Raw genomic sequence first — 16,841 nt, forward strand, 5'->3', positions numbered from 1 at the left:
TTATACAGCTTAGTGTTTAATGATGGCCATTTTATTTATTTATTTTTAAATTCTTTTAAAGATTTATTTATTTATTTGAAAAGGAGAGCTACAGAGAGGCAGAGGCAGAGAGAGAGAGAGGTTTTCCAGCTGTTGGTTCACTCCCCAGATGGCCACAACGGCCAGAGCTGAGTCAGTCCAAGGCCAGGAGCCAGGAGCCTCTTCCAGGTCTCCTACACAGGTGCAGGGGCCAAAAAACTTGGGCCATCTTCCAGTGCTTTCCCAGGCCACAGCAGAGAGCTGGATCGGAATTGGAGCTTGAACCTGCGGCCATATGGGATGCCGGCACAGCAGGAGGCGGCTTTACCAGCTATGCTGCAGAGCTGGCCCAATAATAACCATTTTAGTAAATGACTCACAAAATTCTTGAAAATTTAAGAATCAGCTCTCGCAGCCCTAAATGAGCCTGCTTTAGTACACCACTCCCCTACCCAGCCTCCACTTTGACCCCCTCACGAGTCGGGGTGTGGCTCTCATTCAGAGAGCTCCCAGGAGAGGCTGTTCCTGCCGCCTTCTGAGTTCCCCTGCTCCCTCCAGTCCTCCTTTCTTGAGATCCTGAGCTCTTTAGCATCTGTTCTACCCCCTCGTTCCCTGGTCTCAGCCCTCTCCCTTTCATCCTACAGGTGGACAGGGTCATCCTCTTTGGCGAAATGATGAATGAGAGAAGCATAAATGTGGCCAAACAGCTCTTCTGGCAGCATGTGAATCCCAAGTGCCTCTTTGTCGGTGTCGTCCTGAGACAGTTATACTACCTGTAAGGGTGCCTGTTCTCCCCGCCCAGGGTCTGCCATGCGTGATCCCCGTCTCCTCTCCGCCGTGCCGGAGCTTGGGGTACTCTCATTAGCCAGACACTCCCCGTCTCTGCCTCCTTACCTCTGCCGCACCAAGTGCTGGAAGTTTCTCTGAAGTCTTCATGCCAGGTCTATACCTGTTGGTGAAGGTCCCTTCCAGCCCTTGCCTGGCACGTAGCCCTGTGAGAGTACAGAGGGAGAGGTCTTCCTAGGGTGTTAGGGACACATTGTTTCTGATGGTTAACGACTGCTTTGTTCTTTGCCAGCCCACCAGTTTCGCATCCCAATGATGTGACTCTCTCAGGCTGTACTGACGGGATACTGAAGTGAGTACGTGGTGGACACTGAGGGGGTTGGGGCTCTGTTAGAGCATCTCTAAGAGATCTGTGGTTTAACTCCATTTACCTATTTTTTAAAGCAAGATAAAAGTTTGTTCCAGATATACTAGCAATTCAGTGTTGCAGGAGCCCAGGCATTTGATGTCTTTTCAAACTACAGACATTTTTATTTTTAGTTATTTATAATAATGTAATAATTGTATGGATTTATGGAGTACAGTGTGCCATTTCAATATATATACCCAATGTAATGATCAGGACAGGGTTATTGGCATATCTGTCACCCCATATATTGATCATTTCTTTGTGTTGGGATGATTCAAAATCCTCTCTGCTAGCTATTTTGAAATATGCCATTGATTATTGTCAACTATACGTATCCTGCTGTGATATAGAACAAACAGGGAGCTGGATCAGAAGTGGAGCAGCTGGGACTCCAACCGGTGTCCTTATGGGGTGCTAGTGTTGTAGGTGGCAGCATTACCCACTATGCCACATGCTGGCCCTGAATACATTTTCTTTCTTTCTTTTTTTTTTTTTTTTTTTTTTTTTAAGATTTATTTATTTGAAAGGCTGAGTTACAAACACACACACACACACACACGGAGAGAGTGAGATCTTCCATTTGCTGGTTTACTCCTCAAATGGCTGTAATGGCCAGAGCTCAGCTTATCCAAAGCCAGGAGCCAGGAGCTTCTTCTGGGTCTCCCACCTGGGTGCAGGGGCCCAAGCATTTGGACCATCATCTACTGCTTTTCCAGGTACAATAGCATGAGCTGGATCAGAAGTGGAGCAACTGGGATTTGAACTGGAGACTGTATGGCATGGTTGCTATAATAGACATAGGGCTACAGATGTCTTTTAGACATACTAATTTCATTTCCTCTGGTTATAGACTCATAGTAGGATAGCTGGATTATATGACAGTTCTACTTCTAGATTTTTTTTTAAAGATTTGTTTATTTATTTTAAAGGCAGAGTTAGAGAAAAGAGAGAGAGAGAGACAGAGAAAGAGACAGAGAGAGATAGGGAGAGATCTTCCATGTATTGGTTCACTCTCCAAATGGCCACAATGGCCAGAGCTGAGCTGATCCAAAACCAGGAGCCAGGAGCTTCTTCCAGGTCTCCCACATGTATACAGGGGCCCAAGGACTTGGGCCATTCTCTGCTGCTTTTCCAGGCCACAGCAGAGAGCTGGATCAGACTACTTCTAGATTTTTGAGAAACCTCTGTACTACTTTCCATAATGGCTGTACTAATTTACATTCCCATCAATAGTATATAACAGTTCCTTTTTCTCTACATTCTCTCTAGCACTTTTATTAAAATCTTTTTAGTAATAGCCATTCCAGCCAAGGGTGAGGTACATTTCATTGTAGTTTTGATTACATTTCTCTTGGGGGGTTAGTGATGTTGATCAATTCTTACTGTATTTCATGGCCATTTGTATATTTTTTTGGAGAAATGTCTGTTTAGATCATTTGCCTGTTTATTAAATGAATTGTTTGGCTTTTTTTTTTTTTTGCTGTTGATGTCTTTGAATTCCTTATAAACTCTGGATGTTAAGCCCTTTTCAGATGAATAGCCTATGTTTCCTCCCATCCTGTGGATTGTCTCCTTGCTCTATTGATTTTTTCCTTTGCTCTATAGAAAGAAGTTCTTTGGTTTGATGCAGTTCCCCTTGTCAAGTTTTGCTTTTGTTGCCTGTGCTACTGAGGGATTAACTAAAACATCTTTGCCCAGCCCAGTGCCCCACAGTGCTACTCCTGTGTGTTATTTCATTGTTCGAGGCACCCTTGCTGTCATTACTCCACCATGCTCATATACTCAGCTTTGAACTCATGGTTCAAAATGGCTGCTTAAGCGTCTGTTATTTTTGTGTCCAGCCAAGTTTATGCTAATTATACTGGTAGGGAAGAAGAAAAGGGGCATGGGGGATTGCAATGTTTGCAGTCTCTTGAGAAACAATTCAAGAGTCAGTCGTATCACATGGCCCTTGTGCAGTTCTTGAGCCGGAGAAGATCCTCATCTGTGAATATTTAAGCTGCATTACAAAAATCTTTTCACTTTGTCTCTCTCCCCTTAACCTTCTCCCTGTCTTGTTTTTCCCTCGGGATGCCACCACTTCTTCCTCTGGATGCCACCACTTCTTCCTCTGGATGCCACCACTTCTTCCTCGGGATGCCACCACTTCTTCCTCTGGATGCCACCATTTCCCTCAGCTCCTATTGCAGAGCCTCACACACACTTTTCCTTCTCCATGGATCTCTCATGGCTGGTAGAGAGCTGATCCAGCTCACTGGGGAAGGTTCAAACTCTACAGCTTAGCCTTATGTGCTGCGGGAGCGGCTCCAGCTGTTTATTCTTCTTCCTTATTCCTGTGGTTCTGCAATGTCCTATCTTAAGTCTGGATTCACTATACATAGTCACCTGACCTGAAGGAGCTCTAGTGTACTGGGTGACCTGTACTGACCCTTCCTTTGTCCCCTTGCCCCTCTTGGAAGGCTTTCCTGGTCCAGACTTCTACTTTCATTTATTTTGTTGCTGTTTTTTTCAGGTTCATTGCAGAGCGTGGAGCTTCCCACCTTCTGGAACACGTAGGCCAAATGGACAAAATCTTCAAGATTCCACCACCCCGAGGAAAGACGGGAGCTGTGTGTCTCCGGCCCCTGGAAGAGGATGTTCCAAGCCTCTTAGCTCCTACTTCCCAGCCCAGGTCAGCCTGTGTTTCTATGCCTCTGTGAATGGGGAGGGGCTGCGATCAGATCCGACAAACTCTGAAATTCTGGCTGTTGAGCTTGTTCTGTTCTCCAAGGTATGCATCTTCTCCCCTGGGCACTGTTTCTCTAGCACAGGGAACTGGCAGCCTGTGAAGCTGAGAGGAGGTTAGACTAAGGGGAGGGCAGCAGGCACGGTGGCCACAGATCCAGGGCTTAGGCCAGGGCTTGACTTTCATCCTAGCTTTGCTAAGTAGTAGCTTGAAACTTGGGCTAATGGCTTAATTTCTTAAAGCTCTAGTTTCTCGGTCAATAAAACGGAGATGATAGTAATGCTTACCTTGTTTGGTTATCATGAGCAAAGGATAAGTGCATAATAATGATAAGGTGAAAGGGGAGCGCATCAGGAGAAAAGGCAAGAAATTCCAGGACTCTGTGGCTCAGAGTGGGGTGTTCTCTGGAGAGCTGTCGGAGCCCGCTCTGCTCCCAGTGGGATCTGTCTCACGCCCAGTGCTGGAGGTGGTCACGGCCGTGTCTGTGGGTTGGGCGGTGGGGCTGATCCCTAGTGGAGGTGGTCACGGCCGTGTCTGTGGGTTGGGCGGTGGGGCCGATCCCTAGTGGAGGTGGTTGGAGCCGTGTCCGTGGGTTTGGCGGTGGGGCCGATTCCTAGTGGAGGTGGTTGGAGCCGTGACTGTGGGTTGGTCGGTGGGGCCGATCCCTAGTGGAGGTGGTCACGGCCGTGACTGTGGGTTGGGCGGTGGGGCCAATCCCTAGTGGAGGTGGTTGGAGCCGTGACTGTGGGTTGGGCGTTGGGGCCGATCCCTAGTGGAGGTGGTCACGGCCGTGACTGTGGGTTGGGCGGTGGGGCCAATCCCTAGTGGAGGTGGTTGGAGCCGTGTCTGTGGGTTGGGCAGTGGGGCTGATCCCTAGTGGAGGTGGTTGGAGCCGTGTCTGTGGGTTGGGCAGTGGGGCCGATCCCTAGTGGAGGTGGTTGGAGCCATGTCTGTGGGTTGGGCAGTGGGGCTGATCCCTAGACCGAGCCCGGCTCCCTGCTTTTCCTCAGCTGGCGCAGCATCCGGCTTTTCATCTCATCCACTTTCCGGGACATGCACGGGGAGCGGGACTTGCTGCTGAGGTCCGTGCTGCCGGCCCTGCAGGCCCGAGCGGCCCCTCACCGCATCAGTCTTCATGCCATTGACCTGCGCTGGGGCATCACTGAGGAGGAGACCCGCAGGAACAGGTGGGACCTCACAGTGACGAGGGGCTGGGGTGGGAGAACTGAGGTGGGCAGGGCTGGGCCTTAAGGATGGATGAGAGCAAGGCAAGGAGTTGCCCCTCGGGTGCTAATGAGAGCAGCTTGCTCTGACTTTGCCGAGTTTACCCCAGGGCCCTGCCCCCCGACTTTGCCTGTGTTCACTGATAACTCTGCACCAGCGACTCCCACATGTCTTCCTACCTGTGCCTACAGGCAACTGGAGGTGTGCCTTGGGGAGGTAGAGAATTCGCAGCTGTTTATAGGGATCCTGGGTTCCCGCTATGGCTACGTCCCCCCCAGCTACAACCTGCCCGACCATCCTCACTTCCACTGGGTGAGTGACACAAGGTTGGAGGAGGGGGTGGGGAGGAAACCAAGGTTAGGCAGAGGTCGGGGAAGCCACAGTTTGTCAGGAATCCTGGGACCATGCTCAGGCAGGTCCTGGAGGCTTGGAGTGAAACACAGGCAAGGAATTCCACAAGTGGCTAAGTCCTGGATGGGGACGCTCCTTTGCTAAGGCTCTCTGGAGTTGGCCAAGGGATGTGAGAGGGAGGAGGGGAGGTCTGTGTCATCAGACGTATCTGGGTTCTGATCTCCCGTGTGTCGTTTATAGGCTGTGTGTCTTTTTGGGAAGCAGCTTCATCGAACCTCTGCCTGGTTTCCACACGCATTAAAGAGAAGCAGCAGCACCCACATTGCAGGGTTGCTATGAGAATGAAAAATCTAGAGCAGAAATGCTCCCCCTGGGACAGGCGTTCCGTGAATGTTCGCAATTAGCTGTATCTGGAGGGAGCGGGATCTTGGCAGGTCGCTGAGGGGTCTAAGTGACCTAGAGCTGAACCCGCCTGTGTCTGCCCTCTCCCTGCAGGCCAAGCAGTACCCCTCAGGGCGCTCTGTGACAGAGATGGAGGTGATGCAGTTCCTGAACCGGGACCGACACCGGCAGCCCTCTGCCCAAGCTCTCATCTACTTCCGGGATTCCAGCTTCCTCAGGTACCTTCTGTTGCTTCCAGGGCCCGCACACCCCTCCCCAGAGGGCCAGGCAGCCTCAGTCATCTCTCCCCCAGATTCATAGTGTAGGAGGAGGGAGCCAGAAGAGAGAAACAGGCCTCAGGGAGAATATCTTTGTGGCCCCAAGTCAGTCAGCCTTGGAGCTGAAGTCAGCAGACTTAAGGCGTTCAGGGATTCACAGCTGTGTGTGATGGTTGGTGGAGGGAGCCTGGCCCTGAGTGTAACTTTGGCGATCAGCTCTGTGCCAGATGCCTGGAAATCGGACTTTGCTTCTGAGTCTGAAGACGCGGCACGGAGAATCTCAGAACTGAAGAGCTACCTGAGTAGACGGGAAGGAGTTACCTGCCGCAGGTGGGCTGGGGGCGGTGGAATGCACCTGGACAGATTTGTGGTGAGGGAGCCAAGCCTGCGCTGACTCTGGTTGTGCTTGCTTTGCCCACAGATACCCCTGTGAGTGGGGGGGTGTAGCAGCTGGCCGGCCCTATGTTGGGGGGCTGGAGGAGTTTGGGCAGTTGGTGCTGCAGGATGTGTGGAATATGATCCAGAAGCTTTACCTGCAGGTCAGCAGGAGTGATGGTGGCCGGTGGAGTGGAGAGGGGGGGCGGGTGGTCTGGGTGGTCCTAGGTGGGAAATCACTCTGGGGGCAGGCTCTGCAGAGCATGGACTCACAGACGGTCACTGTTCTGTGTGCCCTCAGCCCGGGGCCCAGCTGGAGCAGCCGGCGTCCATCCCAGACGATGACCTGGTCCAGGCCACCTTTCAGCAGCTGCAGAGCCCACTGAGTCCCGCCCGCCCACGCCTTCTTCAGGACATGGTGCAGCAAGTGACCCTGCGCCGTGAGAGGCTGACCCTGGTGACCGGGCAGTCGGGGCAGGGCAAGACTGCCTTTCTGGTACAGCATTTCAGGGGTCTGGCAAGAGGGAAGAAGGCTGGGTGGGCTCAGGAGGTGGGGCACAGAGAGCTTGTGCGTGTAAAATGCGGCTGTGTTTTCTGCTCCCCTCCCGTGTAGGCATCCCTTGTGTCAGCCCTGCGGGCTCCTGATGTGGCCAAGGCTGCGCCCATGGTCTTCTTCCACTTTGCAGGGGCCCGCCCTGACCAGGGTCTCGCCCTCACCCTGCTCAGACGCCTCTGTACCTATCTGCACAGCCAGCTGCGAGAGCTGGGTGCCCTGCCCAACACCTACCGGTGCGTAGCTCCCAGTGAACCCAGCCTCACTGATGCCTCCTGGCACCACCCCTGTGTCTGCTCTCCCACTGACCCCGACTGCCCCTCACCCTACAGAGGCCTGGTGTGGGAGCTGCAGCAGAGGCTGCTGCCCAAGTCGGCTGAGTCCCTGAAACCTGGCCAGACCCTGGTCCTGATCATCGACGGGGCTGACAGGCTGGTGGATCCGAAGGGGCAGCTGATCTCAGACTGGATCCCAAAGACCCTGCCCCGGGTGAGTGTGAGAAGGTGGCAGAGGCCAGCTGGGGAAGAAGGAGAGGGGTGGTGGCTGGGAGAGGGACTTCTCTCATGGTGTTCTCTTCTTTCTACGCCCCTGCTCCTTTCCTCTATCTCACAGTGGGTACACCTGGTGCTGAGTGTGGCGAGTGATGCAGGCCTGGGGGAGACGCTTGAGCAGAGCCAGGGTGCCCATGTGGTGGCCCTGGGGGCTCTGGAGCCGACTGCCCGGGCCCAGCTGGTGAGAGAGGAGCTGGCTCTGTACGGGAAGCGGCTGGAGGAGTCGCCTTTTAATAACCAGGTTGGCTCAGGACAGGGCTGGTGGGTGTGTGTGTCTGGGAGCTCAGGCACGGGGAGCCGAGGCTGTCAGCTGCCCAGCGGACTTGCTCCTTCTGGCCTTCTCGGCACCTCTGTGCTGAGGAAGCTGTTAGGATGACTGTGATTTCCTGTAGCACTGCCCAGCCTGTGTGCCTGGCGCGTGGCGTCTCCAGGGCCTGTGGGGGTGAAGGGAGGAGTCACTCTCTGGCTGTGGGTCGGGTAGGCTGAGTCACAGGGGCTGGCTGGGAAGTGTGAGGAGGGATGCTTGTGTCCCGAGGTGATGCCGTGGACCTGTCCCCTGCTGGGGGCCTCAGAGATGGCCGTGCCTCGTGGTGGGCTTGGTGCTGGGCGCAGAGGGCTGGCTGTGGGCTGGCTCCTGGTTGCCCACACTGAGCCCTCTGAGTCTTGTCAGATGCAACTGCTGCTGGTGAAGCGGGGGTCAGGCCTGCCCCTCTACCTGCGCTTGGTCACCGATCACCTGCGGCTCTTCACGCTGTATGAGCAGGTCGGTTGTGCCTCATCGTCTGAGTCTTCTCTTACTGCCCCTCCTCCATTCCGCCTCTTTGTCTCCTTCCCTCATCCCTACTCCTCCTCCCTTGCCACCTTGTGATCGCCCGTTCCCTGTCATCACCTCACTCCTGTCCCCTGTTCTTGTCTACCTATTTCCCTCTCTCTCTCTTTCTCTCTTTTTTAAAAATTTATTTATTTGACAGAGTTACAGAGAGAGAGAGACAGACAGACAGACAGAGAGAAAGGTTTTGCTTCCATTGGTTCACTCCCCAAATGGCCACTATGGCCGGCGCTGTGCCGATTCGAAGCCAGGAGCCAGGTGCTTCCTCCTGGTCTCCCATACGGGTGCAGGGGTCCAAGCACTTGGGCCATCCTCCACTGCCCTCCCAGGCCACAGCAGAGAGCTGGACTGAAAGAGGAGCAACTGGAACTAGAACCCGGCGCCCATATGGGATGCTGGTGCCGCAGGCAGAGGATTAACCAAGTGAGCCATGGCGCCAGCCTCTCTCTCTTTTAAGATTTATTTATTTATCTGAAAGGCAGAGTTACAGAGAGGCAGAGGTAGAGAGAGAGAGAAATCTCCATCTGCTGGTTCACTCCCCAATTGGCCACAATGGCCAGGGCTGGACCAGACCAAAGCCAGAAGCCAGGAATTTCCTCCAGGTCTCCCATGTGGGTGCAGGGACCCAAGCACTTGGGCCATCTTCTACTGCTTTCCCAAGCACCTTAGCAGAGAGCTGGATCAGAAGTGGAGCAGCCGGGACTCAAACTGGTGCCCATATAGGCTGCCGGCACTGTAGGCAGTGGTTTACCTGCTATGCCACAGCGCCGGCCCCAGCCTATTTCTCTACTTTTTTCATCCTTGCCCGTTGTTCTTCCTGATGCCACTCCCCTCTCGTACAAATGAAGCTGCGTCTCCCCATTTGCCCCCAACTGACGGCCAGGCCCTCCGCCCCCCCAGGTGTCTGAGACACTCCGCACCCTGCCTGCCACTGTCCCCCTGCTGCTGCAGCACATCCTGAGCACCCTGGAGCAGGAGCACGGCCCTGACATTCTCTCCCAAGCGTTGGCTGCCCTGGAGGTCACACGTAGCGGTCAGTGGTCGGGGTGGGTTGAGAAGCTGAGGACTTAAAGGGTCCGATGACTTTGGTTCAGATGGGGTCTCAGCAAGCGGCGCGAGGAGGACCAGGTGTCATGGGAATGGGTGTGTGTTGGGGTTTGGGGAGGGTCTCAGAGAGCTTGGTCTTCAGGTCTGAGTGTGGATCAGCTGCATGGAGTGCTGAGTTCCTGGAGGATCCTGCCCAGGGGGACTAAGAGCTGGGAAGAAGCAGTGGCTGCTGGCAACCGCGGAGACCCCTACCCCATGGGGTCCTTTGCCTACCTCGTCCAGAGTCTGCGCAGGTACAGGTGCCCCCCGCTGAGCTCCCACTGACATCACTCTGCCTTCCCAGCTTTGAGCCCTGGCCCCATGCGATCTCTCTCCCTTCCTCCTGTGGGGACAGTTTGCTAGGAGAGGGCCCTCTGGAGCGCCCTGGTGCCCGCCTCCGCCTATCTGATGGGTCTCTGAGGACAGCAGCTAAACGTCGCTATGGGAAGAAGCTGGGCCTGGAGAGCATGGCGCACATCCTTGTCGCAGGTGGGTGCAACCCAAGTCAGCCTAGGCACAGACTGTGGGGTCTGGGCCCAGAGTGCCCCACCTGCCGGGCCCCCTGACCTGCCACCCCTGGGGGAGGATGACTTTGACGTCACCTTCAAGAGCTGAGCGCCTGAGCCCTTCTCCACGTCTGTTCTCACAGCCCAGCTCTGGAAGACGTGTGATCCTGATGGCTCAGGCACCTTCCGAAATTGCCCCCCGGAGGCTCTGGGAGACCTGCCTCACCACTTGGTTTGTCTTAAGCCCCGTGGACATTTCTGTCCAGGCAGCTGCTTTGCCTTCTGAGACCCTACCCATCTCTTACCTCTACCACCATCAGAGCAGCCATTACCCCTCCCACCCAGTCCTCTCTCTTTCTTGAGGCCTTTGTCCCAGCTACTGGGTGGGTCTAGGACCTGGCTGATGGACAGGGTCTCAGAGCAGAATCTTCCTGCTCACCAAGCTCTCTGCTCACTGATGAGCCCAATCTGACTTCCTTAGCTCCAGAGTGGGAACCAGGGCCTTCTTGCGAAGTTCCTCACCAGTCTCCACGTGGTGGCTGCACACCTGGAATTGGGTCTGATTTCTCGGCTCTTGGAGGCACATGCCCTCTACGGTGAGATAAATCCCTGGGAGTTTCTTCCCTGGGATGGAGGCCCCCTGGGAGTGTTCTAGGGGCCCAGCTCATGCACGGGGAGGTGCAGTGGGAAAACAGTCATGCTTCCATTGCAAGCTGAGACTGCCGAGAGGGTAAGGACACCTTTTGCTTGGATCCCTTAGACCAGAGCTTCTCAATGGCATGAAGTTCTCTGGGAAATCTGTTCAAGTTACAGATCTTTGGGTCCTCAGATTCTGGTTCTGCTGGTTTGGAGTGGGGCCCCAAGTTGTTTTTAAAAATTATTTTTTTTGCAAACATTTCTGCTGGGGAACAGAGGTCTTGCTTTGAGCTTTATCACTTTATGCCAGGGTCCGGGCTGGCCCCCAAGCGACGTCTGCCTGTCTTTTGTAGCTTCTTCAGTCCCTGAAGAGGAACACGAGGCCCCCGAGGCTGCTGTTGCTGTGTTTCGCACCTTCCTGAGGCAGCAGGCACCCGTCCTCAGCCAGTACCCCCTGCTTCTGGCCCAGCAGGCGGCCAACCAGCCTCAAGACTCACCCCTTTGCCACCAGGCCCCTCTGCTGTCCCAGCGATGGCGTCTCCAGCACACGCTGCGGTGGCTTAATAAACCCCAGACCATGAGGGATCAACAAAGGTAGGAGGACCCTCGACCCCAGACTCCTCAGGCTCCCCAGAGAGCAAGCTGCTGCCTTTTCTTCTCCTTTTTGTAACTGGTGCTCTGGTATGGGATGCTGGCATTGTAGGTGGCAGCTTAGCTCACGAACCGCAATGCCAGCCCCAGCTGCAGCCCTTTTTCTGAAGCTGGAGAATTAAGGACGGACCGGTATCACTACGGAGAGAGGGCTTCAAGTGCAGAAATAGATTCCTGTTTGCTTTCTCCTGCTAATGCCCCTTTTTCTTCCTTTCTCTAGCTTCAGCCTGTCTCTGGCAGTTCCCTCCTCCCCAACGGCTGTGGCCATCTCCCCCAGTGGGCAGAGAGCAGCTGTGGGCACTGCCAACGGGACGGTGTACCTGCTGGACCTGAGAACTTGGCAGGTATGACATGCAAGGCGGTGCAGCCGTTACCGTGAGAAACCCTCAGAGACTTCCCTGGAGCCCTAGACAGGTGACACCGGCTTATAGTCACCTGACTGATGTAATGTCTCTGCTCCTGTCACATCAGATCGAAGGACTTGGTCAGAGAAGCATCACAGCCCTGGTCTGCTCCCTCCTCCCCTAGAGCCTCCTCTGTTCTCAGCCCCTCAGCCTTGGGGGAGGGGGGAGTCTGGTTCTATATAGGACTCCCACCCCCATACCTCCTGCTGGGCACTCTTTGTACCTGAATTCCAATTTAACATCACCTCCTGCCTCCAAATTAGCTCCTCCTCCTAGTTTCTTTCTGTGCTGATTGCCCCATTCTCCTAAGCACCACAGTGGGAAACTGGGCCACGCTCCCTGTGCCATCCCAGCCATCCGTGGACAACCATGCTGCTCTCCATAGCACTTTTCTATTCATTCCTCACTGTTTTTCTTTTTTTAATTTATTTATTTTAAAGGATTACAGAGAGAGAAAGGGAGAGGGAGAGAGAGAGAGAGAGAATGTGCTAACTTCCATCCATTGGTTCACTCCCCAAATGGCCATAATGGCCAGGGTGGCACCAGGCCAAGCCAGGAGCCAGGAGCTTCTTCCAGGTCTCCCACGTGGGTGCAGGAGCTCAAACACTTGGGCCATCCTCCACTGCTTTCCAGGGTGCATTAGCAGGGAGCTGGATTGGAAGTAGAGCAGCCAGGACACGAACCAGTGCCCAAATGGGATGCTGGCATCACAGATGATGGTTTTACCTGCTCTACCACACACTGGCCCCTATTCCTTCTTTACTGTTATACTGAAGTATATACCTCAAAATATGAGGGTTCTTCAAATATTTGTGGAAAAAATGGAACTAAAAGATAAGTTTAGGGGTGGGCATTTGGTGCAATGGATTGACACTGGTTGGGATGATCATATCCCACATCAGACTGCCTGGAATTTATTTTGGTGCAAATATTTTGAAATCTATGCATGTGATGGGTCTTCAGAAAGGTAGTGGAGATTATGAGAAAAAAAAAAACTATGTATAGATTTCAGGGTTTTTTTTTGCAATAAAATAAATTTATATTTTTAAAAAAATAAGATTATTGAGCCAGCGCCGTGACTCAATAGGCTAATCCTCCACCTTGCGGCGCCGGCACACCGGGTTCTAGTCCCGGTCAGGGTGCCGGATTCTGTCCCGGTTGCCCCTCTTCCAGGCCAGCTCTCTGCTATGGCCAGGGAGTGCAGTGGAGGATGGCCCAAGTGCTTGGGCCCTGCGCCCCATGGGAGACCAGGAAAAGCACCTGGCTCCTGGCTCCTGCCATTGGATCAGCACGGTGCGCCGGCTGCAGCGGCGGCCATTGGAGGGTGAACCAGCGGCAAAGGAAGACCTTTCTCTCTCTGTCTCTCTCTCTCTCACTGTCCACTCTGCCTGTCAAAAATTAAAAAAAAAAAAAGATTATTTTTCTTAACTTTATTTTTTAAAAAAGATTTATTTATTTGAAAGAGTGATAGAGAAAGGGGGGAGAGAGAGCTCTTCCCTCTTCTGGTTCATAACCCAAATGGCTGCAGCATCCAGGCCTGGGCTGGGCCTGGGCCAGGAGCCAGGAACTCCAGCGAGGTCTGTACGTGGGTGGCGGCCATCTTCCTCTGCCTTCCCGACACAGGAAGAGGAAGCTAAATCAGAAGCAGAGTAGCCAGGACTTGAACTTGCTCTCAGATATGCCAGCATTGCTAGCAGTGGCTTAACACACTGTGCCAAAACACCAGCCCCAAATTTATTTTCTAATTCCATTTTCCATGAACTTTTTGAGATATCCTTATACTCTAATTTTTTTTCTTATGGCAATAATATATACTTATGTTAGAAAATTTGAAAAATAGCACTAAAGACAAAGAAAAAGATAGAAAGCACCCACAATCTCACCAACCAGAGATAATCACTTCCACTGAGAAACATAGCTTTTCCATCTTTAAAATATATTTTAAATTAAAAAATCAATATTTTCTGAGCATCTTCCATTCAAGGCATTGTATTGAGCATTGCAAGGAACACAGGGCTTAGAATGTTGTCCCTGCCCACCAGGCAGTCAATCTTTTGGGAGACATAACATACAGGGTTTAAAAGGGATCCCAACAAAGCTGCATGGCATAATTAAGAGGCAAGTGAGTTGTACAGATACAGGAGGACAGAGGATGGAGGAGGGCAGGCATTCCTAGGTTGAGTGAGAGCCTGAGCAGAGACTCAGGGGAGAATGTTTGCCTTCATTGCTGGGAATGATTGCAGCAGGGGCTGCTTATGGGAGGGTAGCAGTGGGGCGGGCTGGAGAAGTGAGTCCTGCAGCCACAGCCTCTCTCTCTCCTCTTCCCACCCTTATCGTCCACCACCCCAACGTGTTAGTGTGCATGCAACCCCATTCCCTTGGCTCCATCAAGATCTGTGACTTGAGGAACAGGTGTTGCATTTGGAAATGGAGAGAGATGTGACCCTGCTTGGATCATGAGGCTCCACTTGACCCTGAGCATGGGCTGGGGAGGCTGAGAGCCAAGAGCTCAAGTGCTTCTTGCCTTGGCCTGGTTTATGGTTGGGGCCTGGAACGGTGGCACGCAGGGGCCCAGAGGATGGCTTGAACCAACTTCCACACTCACTGTCACAGGAGGAGAAGTCTGTGGTGAGTGGCTGTGATGGAGTCTCCTCCTGTTTGTTCCTCTCGGACAATGCTCTCTTTCTTACTGCCTTCGATGGGCTCCTGGAGCTCTGGGACCTGCAGCATGGTTGCAGGTAAGGGGTTCTTCCCCTTGCATCAGTCAGACCTCCCCCGTCGGAAGCCCCAAGGGAAAGGGAATGAAGGGGGGTGGTGCCTATGGCCAAGGAGGCCCCAGCAGCCCGACTCTGTGTTCCTGGGATAGGGTGCTCCAGACCAAGGCTCACCAGTACCAGATCACTAGCTGCTGCCTGAGCCCAGACCGCCGGCTGCTGGCCACAGTCTGCCTGGGAGGATGCCTCAAGGTGATGACAAGGGGGCCGTGGTGGCCAGCCCCGTGAGGCCGTGCGCCCAGCCTGGCGGAGGCTGCTGACTGCTTGGCCTCAGGACGCCTTCCCTGCTGAGGGAGGGTCTGGACAGAGGTGGCCCCTGGAGCTCCGCAGCTGAGAAGCTCAGCACTGAGTCTTCTGCTCTCTCTGCAGCTGTGGGACACGGTCCGTGGGCAGCTGGCCTCCCAGCACACTTGTCCCAAGTCCCTGAACTGCGTTGCCTTCCACCCCGAGGGCCAGGTAATAGCTGTGGGCAGCTGGGCTGGAAGCTTCAGCTTCTTTCAAGTGGACGGGCTCAGAGTCACCAAGGTAAGAAGGGACCGGGGGCGGGGGCAGAGCGGACCAGGGGAAATGACAGCCATCATTGCCCTGGCATATCCATTTCTACCTCCCTGCGCAGGAACTGGGAGCCCCAGGAGCCTCTGTCCGCACCTTGGCCTTCAATGTGCCTGGGAAGGTTGTGGCTGTGGGCCGGCTGGACAGGACAGTAGAGCTGTGGGCCTGGCCCGAGGGGACCCAGCTGGCTGCCTTCCCTGCCCACGACGGCTCTGTTGCAGCTGTGCTTTTCCTGCATGCCGGGCGCCAGTTGCTGACGGCTGGAGAGGATGGCAAGGTCGGGTCACAGAGGCCCGCGGAGGTTACCAGGAGGGCCTAGCAAAGGCAGAGGGTGTTCCCGGGTGGGTGAGGGTGGGGCTTTGTCGAAGGGACTGTCGGTAGAGAGGCTCGGGAGGTGGCAACAGCAGGAGACAGGTGCAGTGTGTGCGTGGGCAGGTCTCTGGAAGGAGACGAGGACAGCAGTGGCTGTGGCTCTGGGGAGAATGACCAGGTGGTGGAGGTGGGTGTCATTAAGCCCTTTTCTCCCCACAGGTCCAGGTGTGGTCAGGGTCTCTCGGTCAACCCCGTGGGTGCCTAGGTTCCCTTCCCCTGTCTCCCGCCCTCTCCGTGGCTCTCAGCCCAGGTGGTGATCGGGTGGCTGTTGGGTACCGAGCAGATGGCATCAGGATCTACAAAATCCCTTCAGGTACTGGAGGGGAGGTGGGTGGGCTTTTGAGCCTTCTGGAGGATGGCACCCCCAATCCCTACCCCTTGCTGAGCCCCCTGTTCTGCTGTGCAGGTTCCCAGGGGGCTCAGTGTCAAGCTCTCGATGTGGCAGTGTCTGCACTGGCCTGGCTAAGCCCCGAGGTGCTGGTGAGTGGGGCGGAAGACGGCTCCCTGCAGGGCTGGCTGCTCAGGGAGAGCACTCTCCAGTCCCTCTGGCTCCTGTCCAGACACCAGAAACCTGTGCTGGGACTCGCCACCTCCCAGGAGCTCCTGGCTGCCGCCTCAGGTACTGCTGGGTGGCGGGCAGAGTTACTGAATCATTTAACGTTGAAAGAACATTGTTTATTTGAGAGACAGAGAAAGAGACAGAGAGCTCTCATTTGCTGGTTCACTCCCCCCAGAGGCCTGCAATGGCCAGGGCTGGGAGAAGGAATTCAACCCAGGTCTCCCTTGTGGGTGGCAGGAACCCAGCGTCTTGAGCCACCCAACGGGAGCCTGGACTGAGTTCTTATCTGCCAACTGAGTGACCCTTGTCCATGGCCTCCCCCACCGCCTGTGACTCACTGCATCCCTCCCTTGGAGCTATGCCTGCAGACATAACCCTCAGCTCCCGTGATTGCCTTTGTCCTTGGACTCCCAGGCCTGCCTCGCCTCCTCCTCCAGGAAGCCTTCCTCTCTGTTTCCAATGCAGAGGATTTCACAGTGCGGCTGTGGCAGAGGCAGCTGCTGACTCTGCCGCACAAGTCAGAAGACTTTCCTCAGGGCACCGAGCTCCGGGGACATGAGGGCCCCGTGACCTGCTGCGGCTTCAGTGCTGATGGAGGGAGCCTGGCCACCGGGGGCAGGGATCAGGTGAGCTCTGAAAGGGTGCACCCTGGGCCCCGCAGCCCCCTGGCTCCGGGATTCCTTCAGGGCTCACTGCCATGGCTTCCTCCTGCTCTTGCTCCCCCAAATCTTCTGTGGAGCTGCATTCTTTGCACTCCTTTTCCTTGAAACCTCTTGCCTGAAAAGGCCTGGTAGTCCCACCTGCCTTTTCTTGTCCTGACT

General features: G+C 54.5%; 1 protein-coding gene across 3 annotated transcripts in view; it reads left to right on the top strand.

Annotated features, from left to right (window-relative positions):
• TEP1 (telomerase associated protein 1) overlaps window positions 1–16,841 on the top strand; it is a 49,276-nt gene that overhangs the window by 25,391 nt on the left and 7,044 nt on the right. For all 3 annotated transcript variants that reach the window (XR_011380826.1, XM_051822585.2, XM_051822584.2), the window contains exons 16-42: window positions 663–793; window positions 1,097–1,156; window positions 3,726–3,884; window positions 4,949–5,125; window positions 5,354–5,474; window positions 6,009–6,133; window positions 6,389–6,502; window positions 6,594–6,711; window positions 6,849–7,043; window positions 7,161–7,336; window positions 7,433–7,589; window positions 7,713–7,892; window positions 8,322–8,414; window positions 9,381–9,513; window positions 9,670–9,820; window positions 9,922–10,055; window positions 10,216–10,304; window positions 10,554–10,668; window positions 11,062–11,302; window positions 11,580–11,703; window positions 14,377–14,501; window positions 14,630–14,729; window positions 14,907–15,062; window positions 15,154–15,366; window positions 15,621–15,774; window positions 15,868–16,080; window positions 16,486–16,646. Coding sequence is in view for 2 of the 3 variants with exons in the window: in XM_051822585.2 (XP_051678545.2) it covers window positions 663–793; window positions 1,097–1,156; window positions 3,726–3,884; window positions 4,949–5,125; window positions 5,354–5,474; window positions 6,009–6,133; window positions 6,389–6,502; window positions 6,594–6,711; window positions 6,849–7,043; window positions 7,161–7,336; window positions 7,433–7,589; window positions 7,713–7,892; window positions 8,322–8,414; window positions 9,381–9,513; window positions 9,670–9,820; window positions 9,922–10,055; window positions 10,216–10,304; window positions 10,554–10,668; window positions 11,062–11,302; window positions 11,580–11,703; window positions 14,377–14,501; window positions 14,630–14,729; window positions 14,907–15,062; window positions 15,154–15,366; window positions 15,621–15,774; window positions 15,868–16,080; window positions 16,486–16,646 (3,915 nt within the window). In the remaining variant the exon portion in view is untranslated. The remainder of the gene's footprint in view (window positions 1–662; window positions 794–1,096; window positions 1,157–3,725; window positions 3,885–4,948; window positions 5,126–5,353; window positions 5,475–6,008; window positions 6,134–6,388; window positions 6,503–6,593; window positions 6,712–6,848; window positions 7,044–7,160; window positions 7,337–7,432; window positions 7,590–7,712; window positions 7,893–8,321; window positions 8,415–9,380; window positions 9,514–9,669; window positions 9,821–9,921; window positions 10,056–10,215; window positions 10,305–10,553; window positions 10,669–11,061; window positions 11,303–11,579; window positions 11,704–14,376; window positions 14,502–14,629; window positions 14,730–14,906; window positions 15,063–15,153; window positions 15,367–15,620; window positions 15,775–15,867; window positions 16,081–16,485; window positions 16,647–16,841) is intronic.

This window comes from Oryctolagus cuniculus, chromosome 12, assembly GCF_964237555.1.
Source record: "Oryctolagus cuniculus chromosome 12, mOryCun1.1, whole genome shotgun sequence".
Lineage (NCBI taxonomy): Eukaryota > Metazoa > Chordata > Mammalia > Lagomorpha > Leporidae > Oryctolagus > Oryctolagus cuniculus.